General features: G+C 34.6%; 1 protein-coding gene across 11 annotated transcripts in view; it reads left to right on the top strand.

Moving 5' to 3' along the window:
• The window catches only part of HERC2 (HECT and RLD domain containing E3 ubiquitin protein ligase 2), a 237,729-nt gene that overhangs the window by 202,827 nt on the left and 22,579 nt on the right, over positions 1 to 12,323 (top strand). For all 11 annotated transcript variants that reach the window (XR_006603900.1, XR_006603901.1, XM_045070659.1 and 8 more), the window contains exons 76-79: positions 12 to 167; positions 576 to 691; positions 788 to 986; positions 5,047 to 5,261. Coding sequence is in view for 9 of the 11 variants with exons in the window: in XM_045070659.1 (XP_044926594.1) it covers positions 12 to 167; positions 576 to 691; positions 788 to 986; positions 5,047 to 5,261 (686 nt within the window). In the remaining 2 variants the exon portion in view is untranslated. The remainder of the gene's footprint in view (positions 1 to 11; positions 168 to 575; positions 692 to 787; positions 987 to 5,046; positions 5,262 to 12,323) is intronic.

Genomic DNA, 12,323 nt, shown 5'->3' with positions numbered 1-12,323 from the left:
GGTTGCTTCAGGTACTGGTAGCGCTTGCTTGTGACCTGGAACTAGACACTCTCCCCTGCTGTGCTGAGACACACAAGTGGGCTTGGTTCCGAAGGTACTGCATGGCCTCCCGTGTTGCTGTGGCCCTGGACAAAAGAACACCATTGCCACGTCTTTTTCTTGATGAGGTATTGCATATTATTTTGAAATCACTTCTGGAATGTAAAAACTTTCTTTTTCAGCTATGGTATAAAAAGATGCTGATATTTATGAGACACAGCAACATTCTCTTACAAAGGAGTACCGTAAAGAAAAAAGCACACAGGTGAAACTGAATAAACAGTCGCTGTGAATTTCAGTTAAAGTTTATTTTTAGTTAATAAAAGATATAATGGCATTATAAGGATATAATAGGTATTTTCAAATATCTTAGACTTGATATAATCGTATTGGTTTTGCTTATTAACTATAAAATCACAATTTTGATGTTGCTATTCTCTCAGATTGTTGGATGGGGATTACTTCTGTGTTTTTAATATTATTTGTCTTATTTTTGAGAGATGAGTGTTTGATAATCTCATAATAATATTGTCTAGGTGGCTAAGAAGATTCGTGAGTTAATGGCAGACAGCGAACCCATGGATGTTCTCCATGAGAGCCATGACATTTTTAAAAGAGAGCAAGATGAACAACTTGTGCAGTGGATGAACAGGTTATTATATCAGAACCAAGAATAATATGTACTGGAGAAAGAGGTTTTATGTGCAGTTCTTTACCATGTCAGTTGTTCACTTAATGTTTGTTGTAGGCGACCAGATGACTGGATTCTTTCTGCTGGTGGCAGTGGAACAATTTATGGATGGGGGCATAATCATAGGGGACAGCTTGGGGGCATTGAAGGTGCAAAAGTTAAAGTTCCCACTCCATGTGAAGCCCTTGCAACTCTCAGACCTGTACAGTTAATTGGAGGAGAACAGACTCTCTTTGCAGTGACAGCTGATGGAAAGGTAAGGGTACATTTTCTGTGTCATGACATTAAAACTAAGAGACAGCTATGGCTAGAGTGCATTGTTGGGTCCACAGTATGTGTAAGGATTCTATATTGAAACATCATCTCAAGGTTAATAGTACTTATGTTGTGCTGGAAGTGGTTATTATTCTAATTTCTGTGTGTGTTTTATAAATGTGTTTTATAACTTTATAGTTTTTGAAATACAGGCTACATAAAAAAGTATACTCTTTGAAAATCAGTAATACCTTAGAGTATTCATTTTTTGTTTGCTATTGCAATGTTCTTTTAAAAAAATTAATTGCTTTTAGTATGATGAAATGGTTGATATTTATTTATTGGCTTTATGTCTGGTGACTTTATTCTACTCTTTTCTTTCCATTGTGTATTTCTTGTATCTTCTTTAAAGTCATCTATAAATGGATTTTGTTCCTTCTCAGTTCACTTCTCTTTTATTTTTTTCCTTTGGTGTGGAGGAAAGGAAGCTCATTGCTCTGGATAAGAGTTATGGTATAATATTGAGCAGGGTTGGTGGTCATGGGCTTGTTCTTAATCCAGGCAGCAAAGCAAACTCTGAATATTCCACCCACTTACTATGAGGTTTTGGTAGATGCTATTTATGAGATTGAGAACATTTCTTTTGTCTTCTGCATTTAAAAAACTGTTTATATTTGTTTTCTCTTTTAGTGGATTAATATAGTGAATTGAATTAATTGGTTTTCTTTCTTTCTTTCTTTCTTTTTAAAAGATTTTATTTATTTATTTATTTGACAGAGAGAGAGACACACACACAGTGAGAGAGGGAACCAAGCAGGGTGAGGGGGAGAGGGAGAAGCAGGCTTACTGCTGAGAAGGGAGCCTGATGCGGGGCTCAATCCTAGCATCCTGGGATCATGACCTGAGCTGAAAGTAGATGGTTAACAATTGAGCCACCCAGGCGCCACATTAATTGTTTTCTTATATTAAACCCTCTTCCATTCTCTGGGGAAACCCAGCTTGGTCAAGATAGGTTTAACTTTTTTCAGATTTGTGAATATTTTGGGATTTTGGGGAGCTCCAAGATCATGAATTCAGTCATTACAATGTTCCTGTCTTAAACACTTCTTGTCTGGTTCTGATACTCTATTATGTGTTTAACTTACACAACAATTAATTTAAATACACATTTATTATCTTGTAATTTCTCTGAGTCAGGACTCTGGAGGTGGTTTAGCTCGGTCCTCCCTCCCAGGATCTCTCAGCAGGCTGCAGTTGCCTCAAGGCTGTACTGAGGATTTGGCATGAGCTGTTGGTCGAGGCTGCCCTCAGTTCTTTGCCACCTCACACTTGGCCACTGGCTTCATTAGAGCAAGGAAGGGGGAATGAGGCAAGAGAGCATGATAACAAGACCAAGTCACAGTCTGTGTGACCTAATCCAAAAGTGACAGTCCATCCCTGTTGCCATAGTCTGTCCATTAAAATTGAGTTGCTAGGTGTAGCCAATGTTCAGGGAGAAGAGATTACACAGGGTGGAAATTAGGGACCCTTGGGAACCACATCAGAAGCTGCCTGCCAAGAGTGTCAAGATTGTGCTGGTCTCATTAAAAAGGGTTGAAGTATATCCTCCTTCTCTTCTCTGGAAAATTCTTTGTCCTTTAGTTGTTTCCTGGTTATTTTAACTTGTATATTTAAAATCTGAAGTGAGGGCGCCTGGGTGGCTCAGTGGGTTAAGCCGCTGCCTTCGGCTCGGGTCATGATCTCAGGATCCTGGGATCGAGTCCCGCATCGGGCTCTCTGCTCAGCAGGGAGCCAGCTTCCTCCTCTCTCTCTCTCTGCCTGCCTCTCTGCCTACTTGTGATCTCTCTCTGTCAAATAAATAAATAAATAATTTAAAATAAAATAAAATAAAATCTGAAGTGAATTAGTATTTCTATCCTCCTTCCAAATAATACAAATACTGATCTTTTGTTATCCTGTGTTTTGGTGCAAACCCTTTAGGGAATGATAGGTATTATTATTTTAGTTGTTTTTATAGATAGACCCAAGTATTTTTTTCCCCAGATTTAGCCAATGTTGTACAAATCTTTGTCTCATTGTTTCTTATGTCTCAGACCTTACGTCTTTTAATCATTTTTCTTCTACTTTAAGCATGTATTTTCAATTTTTAGTGAGATTCTCTTGTTGGTTAATCCTCAGATTGTTTTTCTTTACTTGAATATATATTTTGTTCTTCTTCCTAAAGTAAGGATTACAATTTTCTGGAAAGGTCATGGTAGTATTTTTGGCTACATGGGTCATATCGTCTCTGTTGAAACTATGAAAGCAGGCTGTGAACAGTATGTAAATGAATGTATGTGGCTCTGTTCCTATAAAACTTTATTTATGAAAGTAGATGGTAGGGCCTGATTTGGCTCATGGGCCATAATTTGCCAACCCCTGTTCTAGAGTATAAAATTTTCAGTTGACTTACTTTCAGTCAGCCTATTAAAAGCTTAATTTTTCTGGTTTTTGGCCTTCATTGTTGCTAATGAGATGTCAACAGTCAGACTGATTTTTACCCAAATGAAGGTAATGTTGCTCCTTTTAATATCTTTCTTCAGTGATCTATAATTTTGCTATGATATATTTTTATTTTTTTGCATCTTTTTTGTTTTACTTTGTTTTTGCCAGGTGATAAGGAATGGAAGAGGGAGGGTTTCTGACTCTTGAAAAGTGATTTTTCAGTAACTCTGGTAAATTCCTAGACTTTCTTACCTCCCAGTGTTGCTTCTCTTATATTCACTGTGTGATCTCTACCTGAAACTATGAGTTCTGTCTCTAACACCTTGTTTCATGTTTCTTCTTTTCTTTGTTTCTGCGCTTTATGCTAGCGAATATCTTCAGACTCATCTTCTAGTTCTGTAATCTCTTCACCACCTGTTTATATGATCTGCTGTTAAATATATATGGGTTTTTTTTAAATTTCAGTTATTGTCTTTTTAAGTCCTGGAAGTCCTACTTTGGGTAATTTTGTACTTTCTTATTCCTTGGGGATACCTTCCAGCTTTCATTTCTTTAAATGTAGTATTAGACTGTTGTTTTTGCTGACTCCCACATGGTGTCTTCTTTCAACTATGAGCTGACCATTTTCCTTAGAATATTTTATTTAGAAATTCTTTAAGGCTCAGTTTAAAATTACTCATCAAAAGAGAATTTATAACCCCTAATGTACTACCAGTCTAAGACGTAATAAATTAAATTCTTTATCTAAGGAATTTAGACCAAATGTAACATAAATTCGGGCTGAAAACCAACCTAATGACCAGCTTTTGTCATTATGAATTCTTAGGAGAGATTTTCCCCTGTCTAATTCAGTGCTAAGATTGAGAAAAGCAACTTGCTTTGTTGTTCTCTTAGTTCTTGTTTGCTGTTGGCCCACTGGAGCCTCACCTTTCTACAGTCTCCTTTTAGGCTTTGGCACTTTTCCCCTGACATCCAGTGTGCTGAAGATTCTCAAAACCTTCAAGGGGACATTGGCTGGGCTCATCTATCAACCAGAGTTCTTGATTTCATTCCCCGTTTTAGTTCTTGAGGTTTCCTTACTCTTGTGTCAGTGCAGCAATGCATTTGAAACAGTATGAAACATTAAAGTTTTTATAGGAGGGATGTTTGATATGCATTTGAAAAAGGCAGTCTGATTTTAAAAAATTAATGATAAACCTGTGTCCTCAAATAATTACCCACTGAGGGTGAAAGAAAAATAGTGTATTCTACTGTATGATTTAATGCTGTTTTGCTGAAATATTAAATATATTTAAGATTTTCTGTGAGTGTTATTATTAGGGATTTGTTCCAGGGTTAGGATCTTCTTTTCAGAATACATTCTTGTGAATTTGGGATTTCTAATAGTCATAACTATTTCTTTCATTTTTAGAGTTTTGATAAAACACAAAAAATGTTAAATATTCTTGTGGTTTTTAATTTTTAATTTCACTTCTCTGTGATAAAAATGTCTGTGACACTGATTGAGCTTGTTAATTACTAAAATATAGGGATAAATTTGGATTAAAAACCTGATAATTATATTTTTCTTTTCTTAGCTTTATGCCACTGGATATGGTGCAGGTGGCAGACTAGGAATTGGAGGGACAGAGTCGGTATCTACCCCAACGTTACTTGAATCTATTCAGCATGTGTTTATTAAAAAAGTAGCTGTGAACTCAGGAGGAAAACACTGTCTTGCCCTCTCTTCAGAAGGAGAAGTTTACTCTTGGGGTGAGGCAGAAGATGGGAAGTTGGGGCATGGCAACAGAAGGTATTATGTGAAAACATCATTTTTGATGTTATGCTTTTCTTTTCTTATTTTAATTTTTGTGTAATATATTGGCACTTTGTTTTTCAGAACAGCATTTATAGTATCTACTCAAGTTAAATGTTAATGACTCATTTGGCAGAAATAAGTTCTTGTTCCAATGTGTGGGGTGGCCTACGTGACCTTCCTAGTTGAGGAGAAAATCAATTCTGAATTTCTGATTTTTAAGTACTGCGTATGTTGAGTTTCTCTTTGTCCTTCTCCCCTTCCTCTGATCCTGAGTAATTCACTGAATCACAGTTGGCACTTTGGTACCATATGTGATACTAAAGCTATAAATACAGAGGAAATGGAATGGGACACACAAATGACAGTATTTTTTAAACAAAGCAAGCAAACAAACCCTCTAGGTTTTAGAAATTAATGGGAACTAACAGCCCAGTTGGGAGTAACAAGGACCTTCATATACAAATAACTTAAAGCACCAGACACTGCAGCTCTAAAGATACTGGATAAGAGGAAGTAAAATTATGTACGGTGATCTGCAGAGGTGAATGCTGACAGTCATGTGTATGAGGAGAATAACTGAGAGGCCAGGGGAAAAACGACCTAAAAGGATTAGACAGAATGGTCCACAGAGCTTATAAAGGGCAGATGATAGACCTTGTTCTCAAAACCTCATAATTCCCAGGGCATTGGTTAGAGGATTAAGAATGTGCACAAAAGTGGGGGGAAAAATTAAACATAGACTGTGTTGCTCTGATCCTGCCAATAAAGCTTAAAAGCAAGACATGAAAAGATTATACTATTTATAAGGAACCATGCTCAAGAGTATCTTTATGAATACAAACATATCAAGCATTCAGCAAGATAAACTTTACAGTGTTCTACATCCAATCAGAAATTATCAGGCATGTGTGTCTTCAAGAAATAATGTTGGGAAAATTGGGTGTTCAGATGCAAAAGAATGAAATTTGGTCCCTCATGTACATCACTTACAAAAATTAACTCAAAGTGGAATAAAAACTTAAATGTAAGTGTAAGACCTGAAGCTGTAAAACTTCTAGAAGAAAACAGGGAAAAGCTCCTTGACATTGGTGTTTGCAGTGACTTTTTGAATATGACACTCATAGTGCAAGCACCAAAACAAAAAATAAACAAGTAGGACTGCGTCAAACAGCAAAAGAAACAATTGACAAAATGAAAAGCAGCCTGTAGAATAAGAGGAAATATTTGCAAACCATATAACCAGTCAGGGATTAATGTAGAAAATGTGTAAGGAATTCATATAACTCAGTAGAAAAAAAAAAAAAAACCAAACCACATGATTAACAAATGGGAAAAGACCCCAATAGACATTTTTCCCCGAAGAATACATACAGATGTACTCATAGATACATGAAAAGTTTCTCAACATCACTAATCATCAGGGAAATGCAAATCAAAACCACAATCAGATATTACCTCACACTTGTTAGAATGGCTATTATCAAGAAAGCAAGAAATAGGAAGTGTTGGTGAGGATGTGGAGAAAGGTAAACTTTGTACAATGTTGGTGGGAATATAAAATGGTGCAGCAACTATAGAAAAACATAGAAAAAAGTAAAAAAATAAAACTACCATATGATCCAGCAATCCCTCTTTTGGATATATATCTGAAGGAAACAAAATCATTGTCTTGAAAGGATCTGCACTCTCATGTTCAGTGTGGCATTGTTTATAATAGCCAAGACATGGAACAACCTAAGTGTTCATCAGCAGATGAATGAATAAAGAAAATGTGGGGTGGTGTGTGGAGTGTGTATGTGTGTGTGTATGTGTATTATTCAGCCATAGAAAAGGAAATCTTGGTATTTGTGATAACTTGGATGAACCTTGAAGACATTATCTTTAGTGAAATGAGTCAGAGAAAGAGAAAACACTAAGATCTCATATGTGAAATCTAAAAAAGCTAAACTCATTGAAATAGAGTAGGTTGGGAGTTACCCAAGGCTCGAGGTTGGAGATTGAGGAAATGTTGACAGAGTGTACTAACTTCCAGTAATAAGGTGAATAAGTTATGGGGATTTAACGTACAGTATAGTGACTACAGATAACAATACATTTTATTGTATCCTTGAAAGTTGCTAAGAGAGAGTAGATCTTTTTTTTTTTTTTTAAGATTTTATTTTTATTTATTTGACAGAGACAGATACAGCGAAAGAGGGAACACAAGCAGGGGAAGCAGGAGAGGGAGAAGCAGACCTCCCGCTAAGCAGGGAGCCTGATGCAGGACTCCATCCCAGGACCCTGGGATCGTGACCTGAGCCGAAGGCAGATGCTTAATGACTGAGCCACCCAGGCGCCCTGAGGGTAGATCTTAAATGTTCTCACCGCACAAAAATATTATTATGTGAGGTGATGGGTTTGTTAACTAAACTTACTGTAATAATCATTTTGTAATGTATACATGTATCAAATCATCACATTATACACCTTGAATTTATTTATTTTTATATGTCAGTTATATCTAAAAGCTATATAAAAATTATCAGGGATACAAAAAGTCAGGAAAATAGAGCCCATATAAGGAGAAAAATCAGTCGATTAAAACTGACCCAGAAATGACATAAGTGATACTACTGGATAAGAATGTTAAAATAGTATTTTAACCACAATCCTATGTTATTAAGAAACTTCTTGGAAAATTTGAACATTTTAGAGACTGAAAGATATTTAACCAAATGCTTTAACCAAAGTCTTAATGATATGAAATATGTCTGAAATGAAAAGTACAGTACATGTTTAATACAGGTTAATGTATAATCTGTTTAATACAGGTTAATATATATGTATATACAATGTTTAGTGTAGATTAAACATTGCAGACAAATAGATCGATGAACTTGATGACCTAACAATAGAAACTGAAACACAGAAATGAAATACACATACATAAAATGAACATAGCATCAGTGAATTGTGGATATACAGTCTTAAGTGGCCTATTCTATGAATAGTTTGGAGCCACCAGTGGAGGATGGGGGGGGTATTTTGAAAAATAATAGCGAAAAATATGCAAATTTGATGAAAACTATAAACTCAAAGATTCAAGAAGGTCAAAGAACTTAACGCAAAAGGAACATGAAGGAAACTTACCAAGGCACATGGTCAAGGCTCAAGACTGCTGATAAAGAGAAAAAAATGATAAAAGTAGCTAGAGGGAAAAATACATGTTACATATATAGAAAAAAGACAAAGGACAGCAAATTTCTTACAGAAAACAATGCAAGCTAGAAGATGGTGGAGGTACTGAAAGTAAAAATAACTGTCAACCTAGAATTTGTTTACTCTAGGAAAATATTTTTTCAAGAATAAAATTGAAGTAGACTCATTCAGACATAACAAAAGTTGAGATAATTCAACACCTGCAGACCTGCACAACAAAAATGTTAAAGGAGTTACTTCAAACAGAAGGAAAGTTATATCAGATGGAATTAGGGTTCTATACAAATGAATGAGGAAATTGCTGCATGGGTTAATTAATATCATGACTTTTTCCTTAATATATAAATATTTTCAAAAGGTAATTGAGTATTTCAAGGGTATAATAAAAATGAATTGAGACACAGAAGTAAAATATATAGCAATAATAAGAGGAAGACCACATCAACACAGAGGCTTTGGGAGTAGGAAATAGAAGTATTCCACTGTGATGCTCTTATATTATACATGATGTAGTATGTGACCAGATTAAACTGTAATAGAGAGGTATTCTGCATACCCTAAAACAAACATTAATATAATGCAACAAAAAGCTTTACTTGATAAACCAACAAAGAAGCTAAAGTGAAATTGTAAAACATACTATAAGAAGAAAAAAAATTGAGTAAACAAAGGAGACAAGTAGGAAAAAGATAGCAAGATGTGATATAAGCAAAAATATATCAACAGTAACATCAAATGTAAATGGTTTAGGCACTTCATTTAAAAGTCAGAGGTTGTCAGAAGGGATATAAAAGCAAGATTAAATCTATTTTAAAACTAATTTTAAATATTAGACACATAAATAGATTACAAGTAAAAAAATGGAAAAATATATACCATGTTAACACTAATCAAAAGAAAGCTGGTATGCTTGTATTAATATCATACATAGATTTCACAGCAAAGAATATTGAGAGGGATAAAAAGGGTCAATTAGTAATGATGAAGTGGTCAGTCATCGAGGGGACATAATATCTTAAATGTTGACACAATTAATGGTAGACCTTCTGAATACATGAAATTAAACAAAATGACAGAGTTGCAGGTAAAAATAGACAAATCCACAGTTACAGTTGGAGATTTTAATACCCTTCTCTCAATAAGCAATAAAACATGTAAATAGAAAATCTGTCAGAAGACAACTCTTGTCAACTAACTTGATCAAATACTCATTTACAGAACATTCAATTTAGCAAAAGCACTTTCTTTTCAACTACCAACATATGTATATGTAACAACTACCAACACAGACTATAATTTGGGCCAAAAAAACAAATCATACACATCAAGAGTACTCAAGTAATATAAATTATATTCTGTGACCCTAATGGAATTAATTAGAAACCAATAACAATAAAATCTCTGGGAAATCTTCCAAATATTTGGAAAGTAAATAAAACCTTTTGAAATAACTGGCCAAAGAGGGAATCAGAAGTAAATTAGAAATGATTTGACCATGGGGCTCCTGGGTGGCTGAGTGAGTTAAGCGTCTGCCTTCAGCTTAGATTATGATCCCAGGGTTCTGAGATCAAGCCCTACATTGGGCTCCCTGCTCTGCAGGGAGCCTGCTTCTCCCTCTCCCCTGCTTGCTACTCCCCTTGCTCAGATGCTCTCTCTCTGTCAAATAAATAAACAGAATCTTTAAAAAAAAAAAAAAAAGAAAAGAAAGAAAGGAAAAAGATTTTTCACCTGAGTGAAAATGTAAACAGAGTATAAAAATGTATGTGATCCAGCAAAGGCAGTACTTAGGAGATTTATAGCATAAAATGCCTTTTTAAAAAAATTTATAAAAGAAACATTTTTTTTAATGACTTCAGTTTGTACGTTGAGACCTAGAATAAGGACAAATGCAACCCAGAATAAGCAGAATAAAGGAAATAAGGAAGATCAGAGTGAGAATCCATGAAACAGAAAATAGAGCAATAGAGAAAAATCAAAGAAAACAAAAGTTAGTTTTTTGAGAAAGTCAGTATAAAACCTGCCTCTAGACTGATCAAGAAAAAAGATGATACAAATTGTAGCAATATCAGGAATGAGGGCATTTAATCACTGCAGAATGAATAGCTATTGAAAAATATAATGAACATCTTTATGACAACAAATGCAGCTTTTTAGATGAGATGGACAAATTTCTCAAAGGACACACACTCTTTAATGCTCACTCAAGAAGCAATAGGTGACTCAGATAGCTTTGTGTCTATTTAAGTAAATGAGTTTCCCATAAACAGGTGATATGGTTTCTGCCACATGTATAAGTAACAGATAATACCAATTCTTAACAAACTATTTTAGAAAATTGAGGAGGGCATTCTCCCCAACTCTCCTTTGTGGATAGCTTTAGTCTTACATCAAAACTAGACTTAGACATTAATAGAGAAATACAGACCAATGTCCTTCATGAAAGTAGATATAAAAATTCTTAAGATTTTAGAAAATCAAATCTGACAATATATAAAAGGGTAATACACCACCATGATCAAGTGAGTTTTATGTCAGAAATTGCATAATTGTCTTTTAACATTGGAAAATGAAGCCAGTAATAAAGAAAAACCACATATGGTCATCTTAGTAGATGAAGGAAGGAAAAACATTTGGCAAACTTCATCAGTTCCTGACAAACAGTTTTCACTAATCTAGGAATAAAAAAGAGAACTTCTGTGACTTGATGAAGAGCATCTCTGTTACACATAGAGCTAATTCAATACTTAAGAGTGACAGACTGAACCTCCTCCAATTTCAGGAAAAAGACAAGGACATCTACTATCAAGATTCAGTATTGTACTTCAAGATTAGCACGTGCAGTATAGCAGTATAAAAAAGGCATTCAGATTGGAAAGAGAATTAAAGCTATTTACATGTAGTATAATTGTTGATATAGAAAATCCATGCTATCAACAAAAAAGCTACTAGAATTAATAAGTGAGATTAGCAGGGTTGCAGGATAGATCACTAAGTAAAAGGCAGTTGTGTGTCTATACATACACAATGTAATCAGAAATTAAAGTTTTAAAAATACCATTTATATTATCCTCCTCCCAGAATTGAAATAGTAAGGGACAAATTTGACTTGGTGGGGGGAGGAGGTTTAAAAAAAAAAAAAAAACCGTGGAGAATTTATAGGCAGAAAACTATAAAATACTGGTGGGGGAAATTTTAAAAGACCTAAAATTATGGAGGAGAGTATACTCTGTGTTCATGGATTAGAAGACAATATTATTTTGTCAGTTTTCCTCCAATTAACCTATACGTTTTACCCCTTCCCAATTAAAATGTGTGTAAAAATTGACAAACTGATTGCAAAATTCATATGGAAATTCAGAGTGCCTAGAGTAATCAAAACAATTTTAAAAATAAGGAGCAAAGTTGGAGGACTGACATTATTTCAAACCTCATTTTAAAGCTATGGTAATCGAGACAGTATAGTATTGTAAAAAGAGAAAGGTACCAGTGGAACACAAGAGTCTAAAAATGTATCACAAATACTGAATAATGACTGGAAAAATGAAGCTTGATTTCTCTCTTATAACTTCCAATGCACAGTTTACAAAAGTGCAGACATTTTATTGGAGAACAGAACTTTTTCAACAAATGGTCTTGAACAATTGGATTACCATATAGCAGCAATGAACTTCTTGTACCACATCCAGATTTAACTCAAAAGGATTGGTAATCATAAATGTAAAACCTAAATCCAAAAACTTCTAGAAGAAAACATGAGAGAAAACCTTTGTGACTTAGGTCAGATAAGGATTTTTAGATAAAACTCCAAAAACATAATCCAGTAAAGAAAAATAGGATAAATTGAATTTCATAAAAATG

The sequence above is a fragment of the Mustela putorius genome, unplaced genomic scaffold (assembly GCF_011764305.1).
Source record: "Mustela putorius furo isolate JIRA1106 unplaced genomic scaffold, ASM1176430v1.1 tig00003972_pilon_pilon_pilon, whole genome shotgun sequence".
NCBI classification, from domain to species: Eukaryota; Metazoa; Chordata; class Mammalia; order Carnivora; family Mustelidae; genus Mustela; species Mustela putorius.
This window is presented reverse-complemented; position numbering and strand designations above follow the sequence as displayed.